The sequence below is a fragment of the Elephantulus edwardii genome, unplaced genomic scaffold, assembly GCF_000299155.1.
Source record: "Elephantulus edwardii isolate Elephantulus edwardi_28Jun2011 unplaced genomic scaffold, EleEdw1.0 scaffold00249, whole genome shotgun sequence".
NCBI classification, from domain to species: Eukaryota; Metazoa; Chordata; class Mammalia; order Macroscelidea; family Macroscelididae; genus Elephantulus; species Elephantulus edwardii.
The window spans coordinates 3,102,181-3,120,265 of NW_006399999.1; the positions used below are offsets into that span (position 1 = coordinate 3,102,181).

General features: G+C 40.1%; 1 protein-coding gene and 1 pseudogene across 1 annotated transcript; one reads left to right on the forward strand and one right to left on the reverse strand.

Moving 5' to 3' along the window:
* Positions 1-327: 327 nt before the first annotated feature.
* Positions 328-12,133, forward strand: LOC102852871 (annotated as a pseudogene).
* A 1,746-nt stretch (positions 12,134-13,879) lies between these two features.
* LOC102876156 (protein BEX1-like) lies at positions 13,880-14,629 on the reverse strand. Its single transcript, XM_006899248.1, has 2 exons — positions 14,593-14,629; positions 13,880-14,271 (listed from the first exon to the last, which is right to left on the reverse strand). The coding sequence occupies exon 2, from the start codon at positions 14,264-14,266 to the stop codon at positions 13,880-13,882; it is 387 nt and encodes a 128-aa protein (XP_006899310.1). The 5' UTR covers positions 14,267-14,271; positions 14,593-14,629.
* Positions 14,630-18,085: the final 3,456 nt, after the last annotated feature.

Genomic DNA, 18,085 nt, shown 5'->3' on the forward strand with positions numbered 1-18,085 from the left:
GCTTAGAGAAAGTTAAAAAACTTGATTGTTCCACATAGCAGCCCTGGGAGGTGATTATCCTCAGCAAACCTTTTTAAAAATGTGTGTCTTAGCAATTTTATGCTGCTATAAGAGATCTAAAGGTAAGCAAAAATTGAGATTCTGTCATAACCTTAATTCTTTAAATGTTCATACTATTTTAATAAGGTGCTCAAGCTCCTTTATTAGATAATTTTATATTTACTTATTCATTCTTTGCTGTCACGTTGGAAAGGATTAATAATTGACCCTCTAGAGGGTGAATGGAGATTCGGCTTTTGGGATATGCTTGGTAAACCTTGTTCCACCATGCTGGCCACAAGGTTAACGTGTCTCCAGATCATCCCTTCCAGGACCTTCTGCCCAACTTTCACCAAAGCCTCCCCACTTCCGAATAATTCCATCACAAAGAATGCATGGCTTCTAAAATACAGCAGGGTAAAGATACTATGGAATGTTTCATATTGTCTGTCTCCCTTTTGTGTTTCTTGAGGCCATTCATCGGGATGTCTGAGGCTTACACCTCTGATTTATTGAAATAATTACTCTTAATTTCTAAACTCAATTCTTTCTCCCTGTTATAGTACAGATTCCCCCCACCCCTTATTTCATATGTAAGAGAAGAGCTCTTGTGATTTTATTTTTAGCTCTTGGAATTTCTGTCTGAGAATTTAGAATAATTGGTGATTGCTACACATTGCAATAAGGAAGTAGCTTGATTCTTAGAAAACTAAAGACCATTTTAATGCTTATATCCTAAATGACAAAATGTAGATAATACTGAATCCATTTTAAATATCATTATTTGTTCAGAGTAAAAAATGCTACAATAATTCTGTTGTTGTATACCTTTGAGTCATAACCGCTGACCCTCCACCAGGTTTTCAGAGGCCATTTAATTACATGGCAGGAGATTGTCCATCTTTCTCCTGTAGAGCATCTGGTGGATTTGAACAGCATGCCTTTGAGATTTCAGAACAGTTTTTTACCACTAGGCCATAGAGCTTCATAGGTTATGAACGAAACAATTTAAAACTGAGGAAATGAAAAATTAAATTTATAATCAGTAAATCAATTCTAAAATGGAGCAGGTTAAGTCTACCTTTGATAAATTGTCTCTCTTATATTTATACTGAAATCACACATGTAATACCACATTTATTTAACTGACGTTTTCTTATATAAAGAAATTATCATTTTGTTTTCTTGTAACGTTTTGTCTTGGTATGGATGGTTTGTGTTCTTGTATGTATATCAAGACTATGCCACCAAGACAAGAATTGGTCTTCGGCATGGGAGGACTGCTCAGGAGTTCAAAGAGGCAGCATTGGAACCATCAATGAAAAAAGTATTTAAAAGTAAGTGACAGTGTTTGAGTGGTCCCAGAAGTATTCACAAACTTGTATATGTTTGCATTTCCTGGGAAGAAAAGCCCAGATTCTTACTACTCTAGAGATCTGTTGATTTGTAAAATATATAGCATTAGACTGTATTGAGAGTTTCACAGTCATAAGTTTTATAGTAAAAATTTTCTTCTTACCATTAAAATATCAGGAAGTTCCTTTGAAATTGTAGAGAATCTTTATTCAAGCATGTAATATACCTACTCATATAACAACTGTTTGTTTTATCCAGCATTTCACATAAAAAAAATGCCATCCGTTTCATATTTTATAAGGTAGCAAGTATAGTGGCAGTTACTGCAGAAGATCCTCTCCCCTCCAGGAGGGTCTTTCCATAGCCTCTGTATAGCTGGGCTATGCTGCCCTTGGGCTATCCATGCCCTCCTGACAGGGTGCACGTGAGGTGTCAGGTCTTCTATGTCTGTAGCTTGTGGGCAGGCAACACTGAATCAGCAGGTGCCTGTTCTGGGTTCCCAGCTCCTCTGCATGCAAAGGTCCTGAAGCTCAGAATTTCTATGAGGTAGAAAGGGAGCTATGAGTCACACTCATATCACACTGTGACACCGATGTGTCAAATGCAATAATGGTTACCCATGGCGGACAGTGTTTGGTGGGGTTCCCCAGTTAAAAAAGCTTGGAAGCAGGAGTGACATCTACTTCCGTAAATAGCTTGCCTCCGGAAACCCTATGAACCTGGAGAAAGGATGAAAGTCACACAAGGGTCAAGACTTTTGTTCATAGGGTTGCTATGAGTCACCTACAACTTGATGGCACTTAACAACAACAGAGGGGTTTCAGAGGCTATAAATCAAGAGATTGTCCATCTTTCTCTCACACAGCAAGTGGTGGATTTGAACCGAGTGCCTTTGGGTTGACAGTGCAACTTCCTATCCACTAGGTCACCTAAAGCTTTCTAATTGTATATTAATTTTTGAAAAGTAATAAAAGGCTGTGGCTGGAGGTATCGTGCTATTGTTGCTGGTTTCTAGGCTTTGCTTAGCCTGGATCCTCTTGGAAGGGAAACAGTGGGATGGGGGCCACTGTGGTAACAGCCACCACCATAGTGCAGCACAGCTGGACTTCCCCTCTGCCCATCCCCTACACACTCTGCCAGTGAGACAGTCCAGAGGATATACATTCCTCTGAGAAACCTTGGATGGCAAATTTTGGGACAACATACAGAGATATATCCAGTCATAATTAGTTGCAAAATCTGTGAGGTACCCTGTAACTCTTGATGTGCTCAGGAGTATACAGAAACAATGAAATCTTGGAACAGATAAATTTACCCTGAAGCAATTGTTATTTCTCAAGGCTAGATAAAGGATTTAGATCAGGATGTAGCACTCAAACTTCCCCAGGAATGAGCTGAAATAGCTGCTAAATATGACAGAGGTAAAGAAGGTGCAGAGATTGAGCCTTGGGAAGATGCTAATTACATTGTTCACAAAGTCACAGACAGATTTGGCTTTCTTTTTTTGACACTTTTTAAAATGTTTGCTTACAAAGCGTATATACATTGTATTTCATACTATTCTTCATTCACATAGTGTTTCATTCATCATTCTCACATATTATATTTTCTAAAATTAATCACCATTGGACCTTGCCCATCATTACCCTGTCCTTCCCATTTATTTCACCCTTTCCATCCACCAACCAAACTGTGTAACCCTGTGGTTTCACCTTTACCCATCCTCAGCCCTCCACCCCCATGAGTTCCTATACGTGCTTTACTAGTTATCTTTCTATTTTTCCAATAATGGTTTTATGCAGTGTTTATCCTTGTGATACTGCATTAGTTCACTTAATGTAATTCTCTCTAGGCTCTCCCAACTTACATAGTAGTTTTTACAATTGTTGCTCCTGAATGCTGCATAGTATTATTCCACTGTGTGAATGTACCACAATTTCTCACTCCATTCAGTTGTAGTTGGACATTTTGGCTGTTTCCATGTTCTTGAGATGTTCTACTATGAACATTTCATGCACAAATCTCCATTTGTATCTCAGTTCTAATTTCCTTGGGGTATATTCCTAGTAGTGGAATAGCTGACCCATAAGCCATTTCTATGTTCAAATTTTTTTAGGAAACGGAGTTCCCATATCATAAATTACCTGTGAAACATCAAAATACTAAATGGAAGAAAATGCTGAATTTATGGGGAAAATATACAAGAACACTGTAAAGTTTCATAGGGGAATATACAAAGGAATTCCCTCCAGCTCAGAGGTGGAGTCTTGAGATCCCTAAAATGAAAGAAGTGACCTTTATAATAAATTAAAACACAGAGCACAGGGTTGTTCACCTGCTATTAGACAGATTGACTTTGATGTCAACTGCATGTTTGTTGTTTTTGTTGTTAGGAGAGGCCAAGTTGAGCACAACTCACAGTGACCCTATGAACAAAAGATCTGAACAGTGTTCTATCCTGTGTCTTCCTCACACTTGCTAACACACAAGAGCACACTGCAGCAGTCACCATATAAATCCACCTGCTTGAGGTTCTTCCTCTCCTTCGCCAACCCTCCACCCTTCCAAGCATCATGTATTTCTTCAAGGAATGGCACCTTCTAGCAACATGTCCAAAGGATGTGAGGCAAAGCCTCATCATTCTTGCCTCCAAAGAGCACTCCAGCTGCACCATCTCCAAGATTTATCTGTTCATTCTCTTGGCAATCCATAGGATGTTCAGTGCTCTTCTCCAACACCACAGCTCAAAGGCATCAAATATTTTTCTGTCATCCTTATTCATTGTCCAGATCAATGACGCATAGTTAGTAATTGGAAAAACCATGGCCTGAATCAGACGCACCTTAGTGTTCAAACTACATTACTACTCAATAGTTTATAGAAAGGTCCCTAAATGCAGCTTTCCCAGGACAATATGTCTCCTTATTTCCTGACTGCTGGTGCCAAGGGTGTTCATTGCGGATCCAAGCAGGATGAAGCTGTTGACAATTTCAATCTCCTCTCTACCCATCATGACACTGCCTGTCAGTCCTGTGGTAAGAATCTTTATTTTCCTGACATTGAGATGCAATCCATACAGAAGGCTGCATTCCTTGGTCTTCTACAAGTGCTTCAAGCCCACCTCACTTTCAGCAAGAAAGTTATGTCCTCTCCCTAATGCAGTTTATTGATGAGTCTCCCTGCAATCCTGATACCACAATCCTCCTCATAGAGTCCACCTTCTCAGATAATTTCCTCATCATACAGATTGAGTAGGTGTGGAGAGAGAATCCAACTCTGGTGCACTCCTTTACCAATCCCAAAGCATGGAGTGCTCCTCTGCTCTGTTCGCACAGCTGCCTCCTGGTCCAGGTATAGGTTTGGCATGAGCACAGTCAAGTGCTCTTGGAGTCCCGTTCTTCTCAGTGTCAGCCACAACTTGTCATGTTCCACACAGTCAAATGCCTTTGCATAGTCAATAAAGCACAAGAGACATTCTTCTGGTATTCCTTACTTTCAGCCAGGATCCATCTGGTATTAACAACGATATCTACCCCTGGTGCCATGGCCTCTTCTAAATCCTACTTTAATTTGTGGCGGTTCTTTATCTATGTCTGTTCCAGATGTTTTTTTAATGATCTTCAGCAGTATTTTGTTTGCATGTGTTATCAATAATATTGTTCTATAATTTCCACATTTGTTTGGGTTACTTTCCTTGGGAATGGGAACAAACATGGACTCTTCCAGTCTCTTGCCTAGAGAGTTATCCTCCAAATTTCCTAGCATAGACTGGTGAGGGCATCCAAGGCTGCATCTGTTAATTGAAACAAGTCAATTAGTATTCCATCAATTCCTGGGGCCTCATTTTTTGCCAATGGTTTCAATGCAGCTTCTACTTCTTCCTTCATTACCATTGGCTCCTGTTCATATGGTACTTCCTGAAACTTTTCAGTGTCAATCAATTCTTTCTAGTACAGTGATTCTGTGTATTCTCTCCATCTTCATCTTCCTTTGACATTGCCCATAGCATCTTTCAATATTGCGACATGAGGCTTTAATTTGTTTTTAAGTTCTTTCAGCTTGAGAAATGCAGAACAACTTCTTCCCTTTTTAATCTCCAATTCCAGCTCCCTGTACATTCCTTTATAATACTTTGTTTTGTTCTCCTGAGCTGCCCTTTGAAATCGTCTGTCCAGCTCTTTCACTTCAACATGTTTTTCTTTAATTTTGGCTTCTTGACACTCCAGTGCAATCTTTAGAGTCTTTTCTGACATCCATTTGGATTTTTTCTTTCCCCTCTGTTTTTGTAATGATCTTTTTCTTTCATCATGGATGATATCTTTGATATCATCCCACAACTCATCTGATCTTCAGTCATTGGTGTTCAATGTGTCAAACCTAGTCTTAAGACGACCATAACATTCAGATGGAATTGATCCAAGATTATATCTTAGTTCCTGTGGATTTATATTCATTTTCTTCAGCCTCCACTTGAACTTGTGTATGAGTAATTGATGATCGGACCCATAGTCTGCCCCTGTTCTATAAGTTTGCTGTACTGAGATAAATTGAAATTGCCATGATACTGAAATCTGTGCCAATGGTGCGTCAAATGCCATAAGGGTTTCCCATGGTGGACAGGTTTTGGTGGAGCTCCCTGATTAACACAGAATAGGAAGTAGGATGGGCCATCTACTTCCTAAATAACAGGCCTTTGAAAACTCTATGGACACTAAACAAAGAGGATAGTTAGAGTAGTGTAGTGATAGAGCTCAGATTCTAAGTCAGTTGAAATGAGAGAAATTATAACAAACATTGTTTAACAATTGGAGCATTGAATGTATGTAGCTTGAATTTTGGAAAACTGGAAATTGTTAATGAAATGAGACACATGAATATCAAAATCCTAGGCATTAGTGAGATGAGATGGACCAACTTTGGCCACCTTGAATCAGATAATCATATGGTATACTATGCAGGAAATGAAAAACAGGAAGAATTGTGTTGCATTCATAGTAAAAAAGTCAATTTTAAATTCTATCCTGAAACACAATGTTGCAAGTGATAAGGTAATATCCATAAGCATACAAAGAAAACACATTAATATGACTATTATTCAAAATATGCGCCTACATCTAGAGCCAAAGAGGAAGAAATTGAGAATTTTTACCAATTTTGCAGTCTGAAATCAACAGAACATGTCATCAAGATGTATCAGTGATAATTGGTGACTGGAATGAAAAAGCAGGAAACTGAAGAAGAAACAGTCGTTGGAAAGTATGGGCTTGGTGATAGAAATGAAGGAAGCTGGAAATGGAATGACTGAATTTTGAATTTATAATGATTTATTAATTGCAAATACATTTTCTAAAATACACAAAAGAAACTTAATACATGGATCTCACCTGATAGCAACCAGACTGGCTACATTTCTGGAAGAAATTGTTGGAGAAGCCCAACTGCATGTTTAGGGACTATAGTATGTTTAGAGACAGATATGATGTTAAGCAACAATTCTTATTTCACAGTCTTCCTGCTTATTCTACAATACAGAAGCTGAATACCGTCAGGGAATGAGTCGGATTACATCTTTATTCCATTTATATATGAATATAGAAAATGCCTTCGGGGCTCTGGTTAAACTATTCTCAGGTTCCAAGCATGCCATGTAGGCTTTTTTGTCCAAGGTTTTCCTAAACTTTTAAGGTTACAAAAACGCCATGAAAAAATAACGAATGAATTTATGTCCAAACTTAAGCAGATGTGATCAACTTCCCACTGCAAAAGTAACAAATTAAGTGCTAGTTCCCTGCCCTCTCTCCTCAAGAAAATGAAGATTCTCACCACTGGACCAATTAGCAGCATCAAGATAGATGGAGAAGAGATTTGAGATTGTTAACAATTTCAGCGTGCTCAGTTCCACAATCTTGGAATCAGTAGTAAGAAAATAAAAAGACAAATTGCATTAGGAAAATCTGCTGTCAGGGACCTCTCTAGAGTGCTGAAAAACAAAGATGTCAGTGTGGAGACTAAGGTGCGCCTGATCCAGGCAATTCCTTGTTATGCATCAGAAAGATGAACAATGACCAAGGATGAAAGAAGAAGAATTGAAGTCTTTGAGTTGTGGTTTTGGAGAAGCATATGGGACATACCATGGACTGCCAAGAGAACGAACAGGTCTGTCCTGGAGAGGGTGAAATCAAGCTTCTCCTTTAAGGCAAGGATTTTGAAGCTCTCTCTCACATAATTTGGGCACATAGCCAGGAGAGATCAGTCTTTGGAGGACATCACACTTGGAAGGGTGGAGTGACAGTGCAGGTTAAAAGACCCCAGATGTGATAAACTGACACAATAACTGGGGTAATATGGGTAGGTATGTCAGACACAGTGAAACTGGCTCAGGATAGAGCAGGATTCAGAGCTATTGTGCATAGGGTTGCTCTAAATTGCAGTCAATTTGACAGTACATAACAAAAACAAAGCTTAAGCAACACTTGGATTCTCAAGAAATCTATACAAACTTTCATAAAATTTAGTGGGTTCCCCGCCCCCCAGTGTTTTCTTGATGGAACTCCATTTACACTCAACCTAAGAATATGGGAAATGAGGAAGAATGTAGCATCAGGATTGGAGGAAGACTCACCAACAACCTGCATTATGCAGATAACACAACCTTGTTTGCTGATACTGAGGAGGACCTGAAGCTCATGCTGTAGAAGGTCAAAGACTATAGTCTTCAATATGGATTGAAGCTCAACATCAAGAAGACAAAGCTTCTCACCAGTGGGCCAATTGGCAGCACCATGATAGATGGATAAGAGACTGAAATTGTTATCAATTTCAACTTGCTCGGCAGTCAGGAAATCAAAAGACAATTACATTAGGGTAGTCTGCTGTCAGGAACCTTTCCGAAGTCCTAAAGAGTAATGGCATAAGTTTAGAGACTAAGGTGTGCCTGATTCTGGCCATAGTCTTTGCAATTACTTGCTATGTAGCACATAGCTGGACAGTGATAAGGGACGACAGAAGAAGAATCAATGCCTTTGAGTGGTAGTGCTGGAGAAGAGTATTGAACATACCATGTACCACCAAGAGAACAAACAGGTCTTTTTTGGAGAGGGTGAAACCGAGTTTCTCCTTAGGGGTAAGGACTTTGAAACTCTGTCTCACATACTTTGGGCATGTGACCAGGAGGGTCCAGTCCTTGGAGAAGGACATCATGCTTGGAAGGATGATGTACAGCGCAGGAGAGGAAGACCCTGGATGAGACGGATATACACAGTAACTAGGGTAATAAAGGTAGATGTGTCAAGAGTCAGTGATACTGGCTCAGGACAGCAGGATTCAGAGCTATTGTACACTGGGTCACTATGAGTCACAAGTAAGTTGATGGCACATAACAACAACAACAACATATTTGAAGGAGAGTGAATTTCCACTGATATGACTTATACAATCTTAAAATTATACCAACCCCCCAAAACGAAACAAAACAAAACAAAACCAACAACAAAAAAAAACCCCATGTAATGAGATTATCCATGGAAGAAATTTATAATTTCTTCAGAAAACCCTGGCAAAGAATTTTTTTTAAAAAGATGATTTTATGATACAGGAACTTCAAATTTCTATAGTAGAACTAAAATGAAAGAAATTAGATCTTCCAGAGTCATACCCCAAGAGACCTTTGGCACAACTTCCACCTGAATCTCATTCTGCTGGCATTTATCATATAAACAATGGACAAAGAAGTGCTAGCAAGCCAAGGTCTCATACAGGTAGCAAGAGAGATAGCAGTATATCTTCCCACAGGAAATATGAGCATTCCTCACAGTATATAAGTAGAATTGGTACACCAAAAAGAGTAAGACAGCCAAGGCAGAAACCCAGAGATAAGGATAATAAAAAGCTCAAGCCTGAGGTAGATTTTTCAAGGGAAATCAGCATCACAATTCCCCAACACAATTCCAAGCAATATACCAATGCAATTGCCAATCAAAATAGTAATACTACTTCAAAAATTAAAAAAAAAATTATGCCTAGGTGGGACAAATCTTCTGATATATCAGCTGTTGAAAAAACTGCCAAACATGCCATTGAAGGCAAAGGCAGATTGGCAGATTCCACACACCATCCCAAGTTTTGCTGATACTCAATTGATTTCCAGTAATTTTTCCTAAAGCAGAGATCATATTTTTTTTATTGGAAAATTTCTCTGAAAGAAAAGTAAAGCCAAGACCAGATCTGATATATGAGCACTCATATTTTAAGGGACAGGTGCAACCTCCAAATCACAACGAATTGAATTTCCCTTCTTCCTTATTTCATCAGTTACACTGAAGTTTATGTTTAAAGTACAGAGTCCTATATACAGACCTGTTAATAATTCACAATAAACCTCTAAACAATAAAAAAAATATCAAATGTACAGCAAAAGATGAAGGTGTTGGTTTTTGTCCTACATCTTAATAAGTCTGCACTTTTTGGTCTCCTCTCTGACTTTCATGATGCTGCCCAAAGATGACAAGTAAGACACTAGAAAGTCAGCCAAGAAGGACAAATACCCAGTGAACAAACCTGGGGGCAAGGCCAAGAAGAAGTAGTCAAAAGGCAAAGTCCAGGACAAACTCAATAACCTCGTCTTGTTTGACAAAGCCACGTATGACAAACTCTATAAAGAAGTTCCCAAACTTAAAGCTTACAATACTGACTGCTGTCTCAGAGTGGCTGAAGATTTGGGGTTCCCTGGCCAGGGTGGTCTGTCAGCAGCTGCTAAGTAAAGGACTTATCAAGCACGTTGCAAAACACAAGCTCAAGTACTTTACACCAGAAACACCAAGGGTGGCGATGCTACAGCTGATGGTCAAGATGCATGAACAGGTACATTTTAAAAAAGAAAACCTCACTCAATAAAAAATAAAAGCGTAGGTTTTGAATGCTGATGATGGGAAACATGGCTCCAACACCTCCCAGTATGATAATGTACCTGGAGCAGAAAATGAAAATGGAGCACTTATTGAAGAGGCCCTAGAGAGGTCCATAGCCCAAGGAATTTTGTTTATGCTAATAATCCAAGAAAGCATGCTGAGCCAAGTTCCAGTCCATCAAAATGTACCAAACCATTTTACTTTTAAAGCCCAGCCTCCAAGTTATGGAAGATATCCATTTCAGCTAGATGGAGAAGATCATGGGATATTATATCCACTATCCTACAGTTATCCACGTTTACCATGAAAATTCTTCAAAACACAACCTTACTGCCGACAGCAAGCACCACTGTATCCCCACACTTTAGCCATGGGGCTCAAATTAATCCTCCCAAGAGAACTTATATTTCTACTTTCTCAATAAATACTTCTCCAGAGAAATCTTACAGCCAACCCACTCCTCTTGTGTTACCATCTAGTTGAACAGAAGTTCTTCCTGCTGATACTGGTGCTGGAGGATATTCTGGAAGAATGGGAAATTCATCATTCTCCCAGTGGATTATTTGCCAGAAAACACTGAATAGTCAGAAGTAAGTTACACATACCGACCAGAGGTACACAAACCATCATGGAATTGGGATGTAAATAATAATCACTTAAGCAACTTACCATGACCTTCCAGCAGTTCTCTGTGGACAGTTCTGTGCAGTATAGAACTTGAACAGCTCTGGAAGATGTCAGTTCATCTCATTATCAATATTCCAGGCCCTAACCTATAGCATAATCACTACAGAAATCAAGATGTGACAATATATCTGTACAAGCAAAAGATGCTATATTAGAATCTATGTGAAACCAGTGCTGCTATTTATAATTGACAAAGCAGTATTGTATACAATTGTAAACAACTGACACAATGCTAATATATGTTAATAATAAGAATATATGGAAATCTTGTCATCCCATGTATATGCTGTTTAAGGTAAGTAAGCATTTTAAATTGCAGCATCACTGAACCCACTAAAAAGAATTTAACAGAAACATAGCAATAGGATTTAAAGATCCACGTATAGTATTAATTCATCACACGATTTCATTTCTTTCTCCAAAGCCTGGCCATTTTTACTTTCTATTGGCTCATATTTGAGTAATATTAGAAGGTACTGGAAAGCTGTGTAAATTAGGTCTTTTAAAAGCTACACATATTATCTTTTAACAGATCATTGTAGGCATCTATACATACTCCTTTGAACACAAAATTAAGGAAATGGTAAAAGAACTACTTTCCATCTAGATCTATGGAATAATTTACCATTCTTATTGTCTTTAGCTTGTCCTTTATTCAAATTATTCTCATCTTCCATATTTTTTTAACTCTGACCCTAAAAGCTGACTAATTTCCCTGACCTTATTAATTCAGCATCTCAAATAGTGCTAAGCTTTTTTCAATTGCTGCCATTTCCTTTCCATCTGATAATTAAAGACTTTGGAGGAAAAAGGCTAACCATTTAATACTGCTAAGAAATGGGGGCAGTTAGTTTGTTGTCAAATGTGTGGCTCCCACTGTATCAGTTCTACTGTCCCTCTGCCCTTTGCTCTGGTCTGCCTTTTGCAAAGCTGAGGGCAGAATATTTCTTGCTAGATGCAAAGAGAATGTTGCTTTACAGCCTTCCAACAAATGCCAGAAGTTACAAGTTACTGATGAGCATGCACTCACATGGGGCAGCAGAATAAGCTCCTCTGAAATTCATTTGAAAGGTGGGTTAACAGTATGGTTACTTCATCCTTCTGCCCTTTAGATCTATACAGAGGGCTTTCAGGGTTATCACTGACAGTCTTCTCCACCCCTAACCCCGGCACTCTAAAGACTGTAGACAGTGGATATTGCTCCACTTATTGGGTCATTCAATTGCCATTGTATACAATTGTTAAAAATTATCTTAATCTTTAATAGGAATTAAGGATTTTAAGAAAACAGTTGTGATACTTTCATACTTCCTGAAAACATTTATTTTCTTTTCCATTTTTAAAAAATTCCAGTTGATGATACAAAATTGTACATGTCTTAAAAGATATTCTATTACACTACAACTACCAAAACACTGACAAAATTTGGGGCACTCTTAGAAAGTATGGCTATATATTTGATTGGAGAGCCATTTTTCAGCTCATATTTTCCTTTGCTCATATTTGGAGTGGCATCCACTTCCGTAATAGCTTGCCTCTGGAAACCCTATGAACCTGGAGAGAGGATGAAAGACACACAAGCGTTGAGGACTCTCCTTCATAGGGTGGCTATGAGTCGCCTGTAACTCGACGGCACTTAACAACATTAACATATTTGAATAGTAGAACATTTATACTGATGACTATTGCAAGTTTGGGGAAGTTTGTCTTTTAAAATGAAAGTAAAATTTGTTTAGTTAGTGAATGTGACAATATTCTTTTTTTTATACTGCTTAACTAAAAAGTTCATATACATTGTTTTCACACAGGATCTTTCCCTACCCCTCCCTCTACCCATCAAAATGTGTTATTAAGTATCTCCCTTTCCTTGAATTCTCAAACTCCTTCTACAATAATGGTCTTATACAGTATTTGTCCTTATGGGACTGAGTTAGTTCACTTAGCGTAATGTTCTCCTGTCTCTCCCAAGGTATATAGTCATTTACAAAATCATGGCTTCCATGTGTTGCATTGCATTCCATTGTGTGAATGTACCATAATTTCTAGACCCCCTTCCATTGTGGTTGGACATTTGGGCTGTTTCCATGTTCTTGCAATGGTGAATAATGCTGCTATGAACACCGGTGTACAAGTTTCTGTCTGTGCTTCAGTTCTCATTTTCATGGGGTATATTTCAAGTAGTGGAATAGCTGAGTCATACAGAATTTCTGTGTTCACATTTTTGAGGAAATTCCAAGCTGCCTTCCAAAGTGGTTGCACCATTTTTCAATCTTATCAACAATGTATAAGGATAGGAAGGCTCAATATTGTGAAAATGACAATTTATGACAGCAGCATTTGAGCTGCTCCAGAAATTATATATAGCAACAATGATAAATACTATATACACACACATACATATGTTCACACTATTATGCCATCTATGACATTTCTAATCTGTATTCATTTTTTTTTGGTGTGATCGTTTTTAACATGGTAAAAGTAACAAGCTAAAAAAAGTAATAAAATAACCACCACCCATAAGTCAAAGACAAATAAACAGTATATTTTATATAAAATATATAAAGATATACTTTATATATTCTTAGTTTATATATCAATGTTAAATTTTAAATAAAAAGAAAGAAGGTTTTTGACTTTTTTTCTTAAATTGCTTTATTAACTTCACAATATACAGTAAGCATGTTTCCAAGCAATAGGTAAAACTGCCCTGCTCACAGAAACTTACGGACTGGGTAAAAAACACACAACATCCAGTTAGAAGCTGGTCAAGGAAGACCCGTCAGAAACAAGTAACATCAAAAGATTTACAACAAAGGTACCTCATACATGTAAGTTTAATAAGCAGGGGTCTCTCTCTATTAATATCAGGTGGGAAAAACCCTCAAGACTCATGGCATAAGGCAAAACTCATCCAGATGGTTCCGGTGGGGGGGGTCAGTGCTAACTGCCCGCAGACTATGACTCAACTGTTTACCCCTCAGTTTTTCCATCAGCTCCCTCATCTCCTCCCCAATTCTTTCTACATTTTCCTCTCTCATCCTGGCCTGAGGCCCTCCAAGCCTCTGAATCATATCCCATCTATACTGGTGAATGGGCTGCATAACTCTGGGTCGCCTACGATTTCCTCTAGGTATATGGTATTCACCAACTTCCAAAGGGAGCACCAAAGGCTCTCCTTCATCAACGTCTTGCTCCTTTTCGTGCTTTTCTTCATATTCATCGTGGATATTTTCCACACTGAGATGCATCCCTGCTTGTTCCTCTTTGGAATCCATTATTCCTAGGAGACAAAGGCAAGAGAAGGCACTAAAAGCGATGCGGAGCAATCAGCACCTAGGACAGAGGCCCTACTACACACTTCTGGGCATTTAGAGCCTTGGACAGACAATTGTTTTTTTAACTTTCCTTTTTCTCACCTGAGCAACTACATCGCCCCCTAGGGGACTCTCATTTCTTTCCCTCCTTTCCTCAAGCCCACCATTTTTTCTTGCAGCTCCAAAGCCTTCCACAGCACCAAAATGGAGGACGGGGCGGTGGGGAGACCAGACATCTCAGGCTGGGCTCTAAGACTCCTCTGCCCCCTACCATTCTGTTCACTAACCTGGGCCTATCCGGGCAGCGTCGTCCTCCTCCTCCTGATTCTCGCCTCCGAGCGCGCCGCCGCGACCCTCAGACCTGAAGAGGCCGGGGTGGACGGAGTGAGGCCGGCTGTGAGTCGAGCGTTTGGCACCCCCACAACCGCCGCGGGACCCTGCTGGCCGCCCACCCTCGCTGCCCACCATTTTCTGCACGAAGGGGGCAGAGCGGGGTTTGGGGGAAGCCTGCACTGAGGGAAGAGGCAAGAGTTTCCCAAGGGTCGTCGCCCCCGGCCTTGCCTCTGGCAGGGCCGACAGCCCCCATCCCGTACACACACACATCAGTTCTCGGCGGGCCGTGGGGTCACAAGCCTGGACCTGATGCTGCGGGATCTGCGCTGCTCTTCCCAGGGCTGCTTGAGCTCAAGGAAGGTGAGGTGTGTAGCCCGCTTGTCTGCAGCCCCTCGACCCCTGCTCAGCCCAGCCCAGCCCAGCCCAGCCCAGCCCTGAGGACCCCTCGGGGCTCTGTACCTGCTCCACCTGGTCACTCGGTCCCTGGGCCGCCCCTATCCCGAGAGCTCTGAGCAACCGCCGCGAACCACTGCCAAGAAGGGGCGGCGCAGGGCGGGCGGTCCAGTCACGTGACGCTACGGCGCCCTGCGGCTCCGCCCCCACCCAGTGGCCTAGCCCTCCCCCTGGAGGTGGGTAGTGGGTGCGCGTTCTCCCTGCTGCTCGCAGTTCCCGTAACACCACCACCCTCGGGGCGGCCAACCCTTCTTCCCTCTTTCTTGTTCTCTACCTGACCGGGAAAGGCAGGGCAGCGTTTGCTCTACAGCGTTTGCTCTAAGACCACTTCTGTTTCTACTTTGGAGATTTCCTTTTTCATCCCCTCTGCTCCTCAAACACATCCTTTACCCCTACCCTCGCAGCTACTAATGTCCAGCCACCTTTTTTGCAGCCCCTAAAGTGCGTGACCTGGTAGTGTAATCTATAGAGAGTTGCCGTGCTGACCCAAAGGCGACACTTCTCTGGTGGTCTGAAGCCACTAGCAGCGATGTGGGAGAAAGATGGGCAATCTCCCTGCGATTTGCAGCATCCTGAAAACTCCTGGAGGATTAGCTATTAACCGGTTCTATCTAGAGGGCAATGAGTTTGAGAAAATGCTTGAGTTTTACAGGAAGAGGCCAGGGGGAGTGAGTTTTTTCTTTTCTAATTCTTATACCTTTAAAATTGTTTATATTCCTTTTCTCCTACCGTGTGCTTAACTGCCTTTGAAAAACCGCGAGAGTATCAGCTATGGGTCGCTTCCAACTTGATGGTACACAACAACAATGAAAAAAAAAATCTATATAAGTTTTGAAATGAAGTAACTCAATTAGAAAAAGAAAGTTAAAAAAAATTCCACAGTAGTCTTTTTTGCTAAGTCATTACATAAATATAGACTCTACAGACAGTTGCATTTTGAGAACTTGGAAAGAGTTGTGGCAGTGGATGGTTCCTCTTGCAAGGGGCGCCCAGACATCTTAGGACCTTTCCTTAGGTGGATCAAAGAGCTTCTTGTGCAACAGAATATTGCTGTTGATTTTACAGAACTGAAAAAAGAAATCTTCCATAAAGTTCTGTTGAAAAGCGGTAACTCTGGGGAGTTTTTTGCAGATAACATGTTCATCTATATAGATAATTGTAAAGGTTGTATAGCAATGGGCTCAAATATGACAGAGATGATGAAGACAGCACAGGAAAACAGGTTTCAGATCTGTTGTTCATAGGGTCACTATGAGTTGTGCTCAACTCAAGAGCACCTAATAACAGCAACCTGGGCTCTACAAAATTTTTTTAGAGAATTAAGAAGTGAACTTATCAATATATTGCCATTATGAAGTAAATTAGTATGCAAACATTAACTGCCTCTTTATATTCTAGCAATGAACAATTAGAATTTAAGATTGAAATATGTGTACTCATGCATGTGTGTACAATGGATGATTAAAAAAAACCCAAAAAACAAACCAAACCCATTCCCATGAAGTCTATGCTGATAAATAGTAAGGATATAGGACAGAGTCGCTTTGAGTCCTCTATGACTCAAAGGCACGTAACAACAATAAACAATAGTTTAAGGGTCCAGTCCTTGGAGTTCTCTCTTGTTGAGAGAAGTGGAAGGTCAGAGAAGAAAAGAAGATCCTTAACAAGGTGGATTGATATGGTGACTAGGGTGTCTCAAATTGTGGGGATGGTGTGGGTTAAGGCAAGAGTTGGCTTTGTTGTTCATAGGATTGCTATGAGTCATAGAGAGAGCAGTGTTGGCCTAGTGGTCAGAAAGTTATGCTACCAAGCCAAAGGTGGGTGATTTTAATCTGTAGCCCTTAGGCCTGGTTTTAATTGTTTTTGGTCAAACATTCTTCTAAGTGTATAGCACTGTTCTGTCCACTTGCTGTACGGAAGTAACTTGTGGTTGCTGTGAAGCTGAACACTGGGACACTGATGTGTCAAATGTGATAATGGTTACCTATGCTGGACAGTGTTTGGTGGAGCTCCCAGATTAAAACATGCTTGGAAGCAGGAGTGGCATCCACTACTGAAATAGCTTACCTCCAGAAACCCTATGAACCTGGAGAAAGGATGTTAGTTATACAATGTTCAGATCTTCGTTCATAAGGTCACTATGAGTCATTTACAACTCTATGGCACTTAACAACAACAACAACAGACAGCGTAGAAATATTTAGTATTAGGTGCTGTCACGTCAAGTATGACTCATAGCAACCTTGTAAACAATATATCTGAACCCTGTCCTGTCCTTTCCTGTCCTGTGTCAACCTCATAAACTCTAACACACATTGCTGCAGTCACTGTGTCAATCCACTTGGTTGAGGATCTTCACCTCCTTCACTATCCCGCCACTTTTCTAAGAATGATTCCAAGGAACAATCTCTACTAGCAACATCTCCAAAGTATACAAGATGAAGCCTCACTATCTTTGTTTCCAAGGAGCAATCTGGCTTCACCCTCTCCAAAATATATGTTTGTTCTCTTGACAGTCGATGGAATAGTCAGTACTCTCCTCCAACACCATAAGGCAAACACATTGATTTTTCTTCTATCATCCTTATTCATTGTCCAGCTCTCAGATGCATAGCAAATGATTGAAAAGACCATAGTCTGAGATAATTGCTCCTCAATAATTTGGCTAGGTCCTTGACTGTAGAATTTTCCAGTGCAATACATCTTCTGATCTCTTGACTGCTGGTGCCGAGTATATTTATTGTGGATCCAAGTAAGATGAAGTCATTGACAGTTTCAATCTTTTCTCCATCTATCATGATGTTGTCTATTGGTCCAGTAGTGAGAATTTTTGTTTCCTTGACGTTGAGAGGCTTCAGTATTAGATCTTTTTGTTTGTTTGTTTGGTTTGGTTTTTACTTTTATTTTTTACAAAACCTACCATAAGACAAACTTTGGCCATCTTTACCCTCTTCCCCCTGTTTTTATTTTATATTGGTTTGTATACAAAATTAA

Coding starts and splice junctions, on each gene's coding strand:
- LOC102876156 (XM_006899248.1), bottom strand. CDS start 14,266: ATGGATTCCAAAGAGGAACAAGCAGGGATGCATCTCAGTGTGGAAAAT.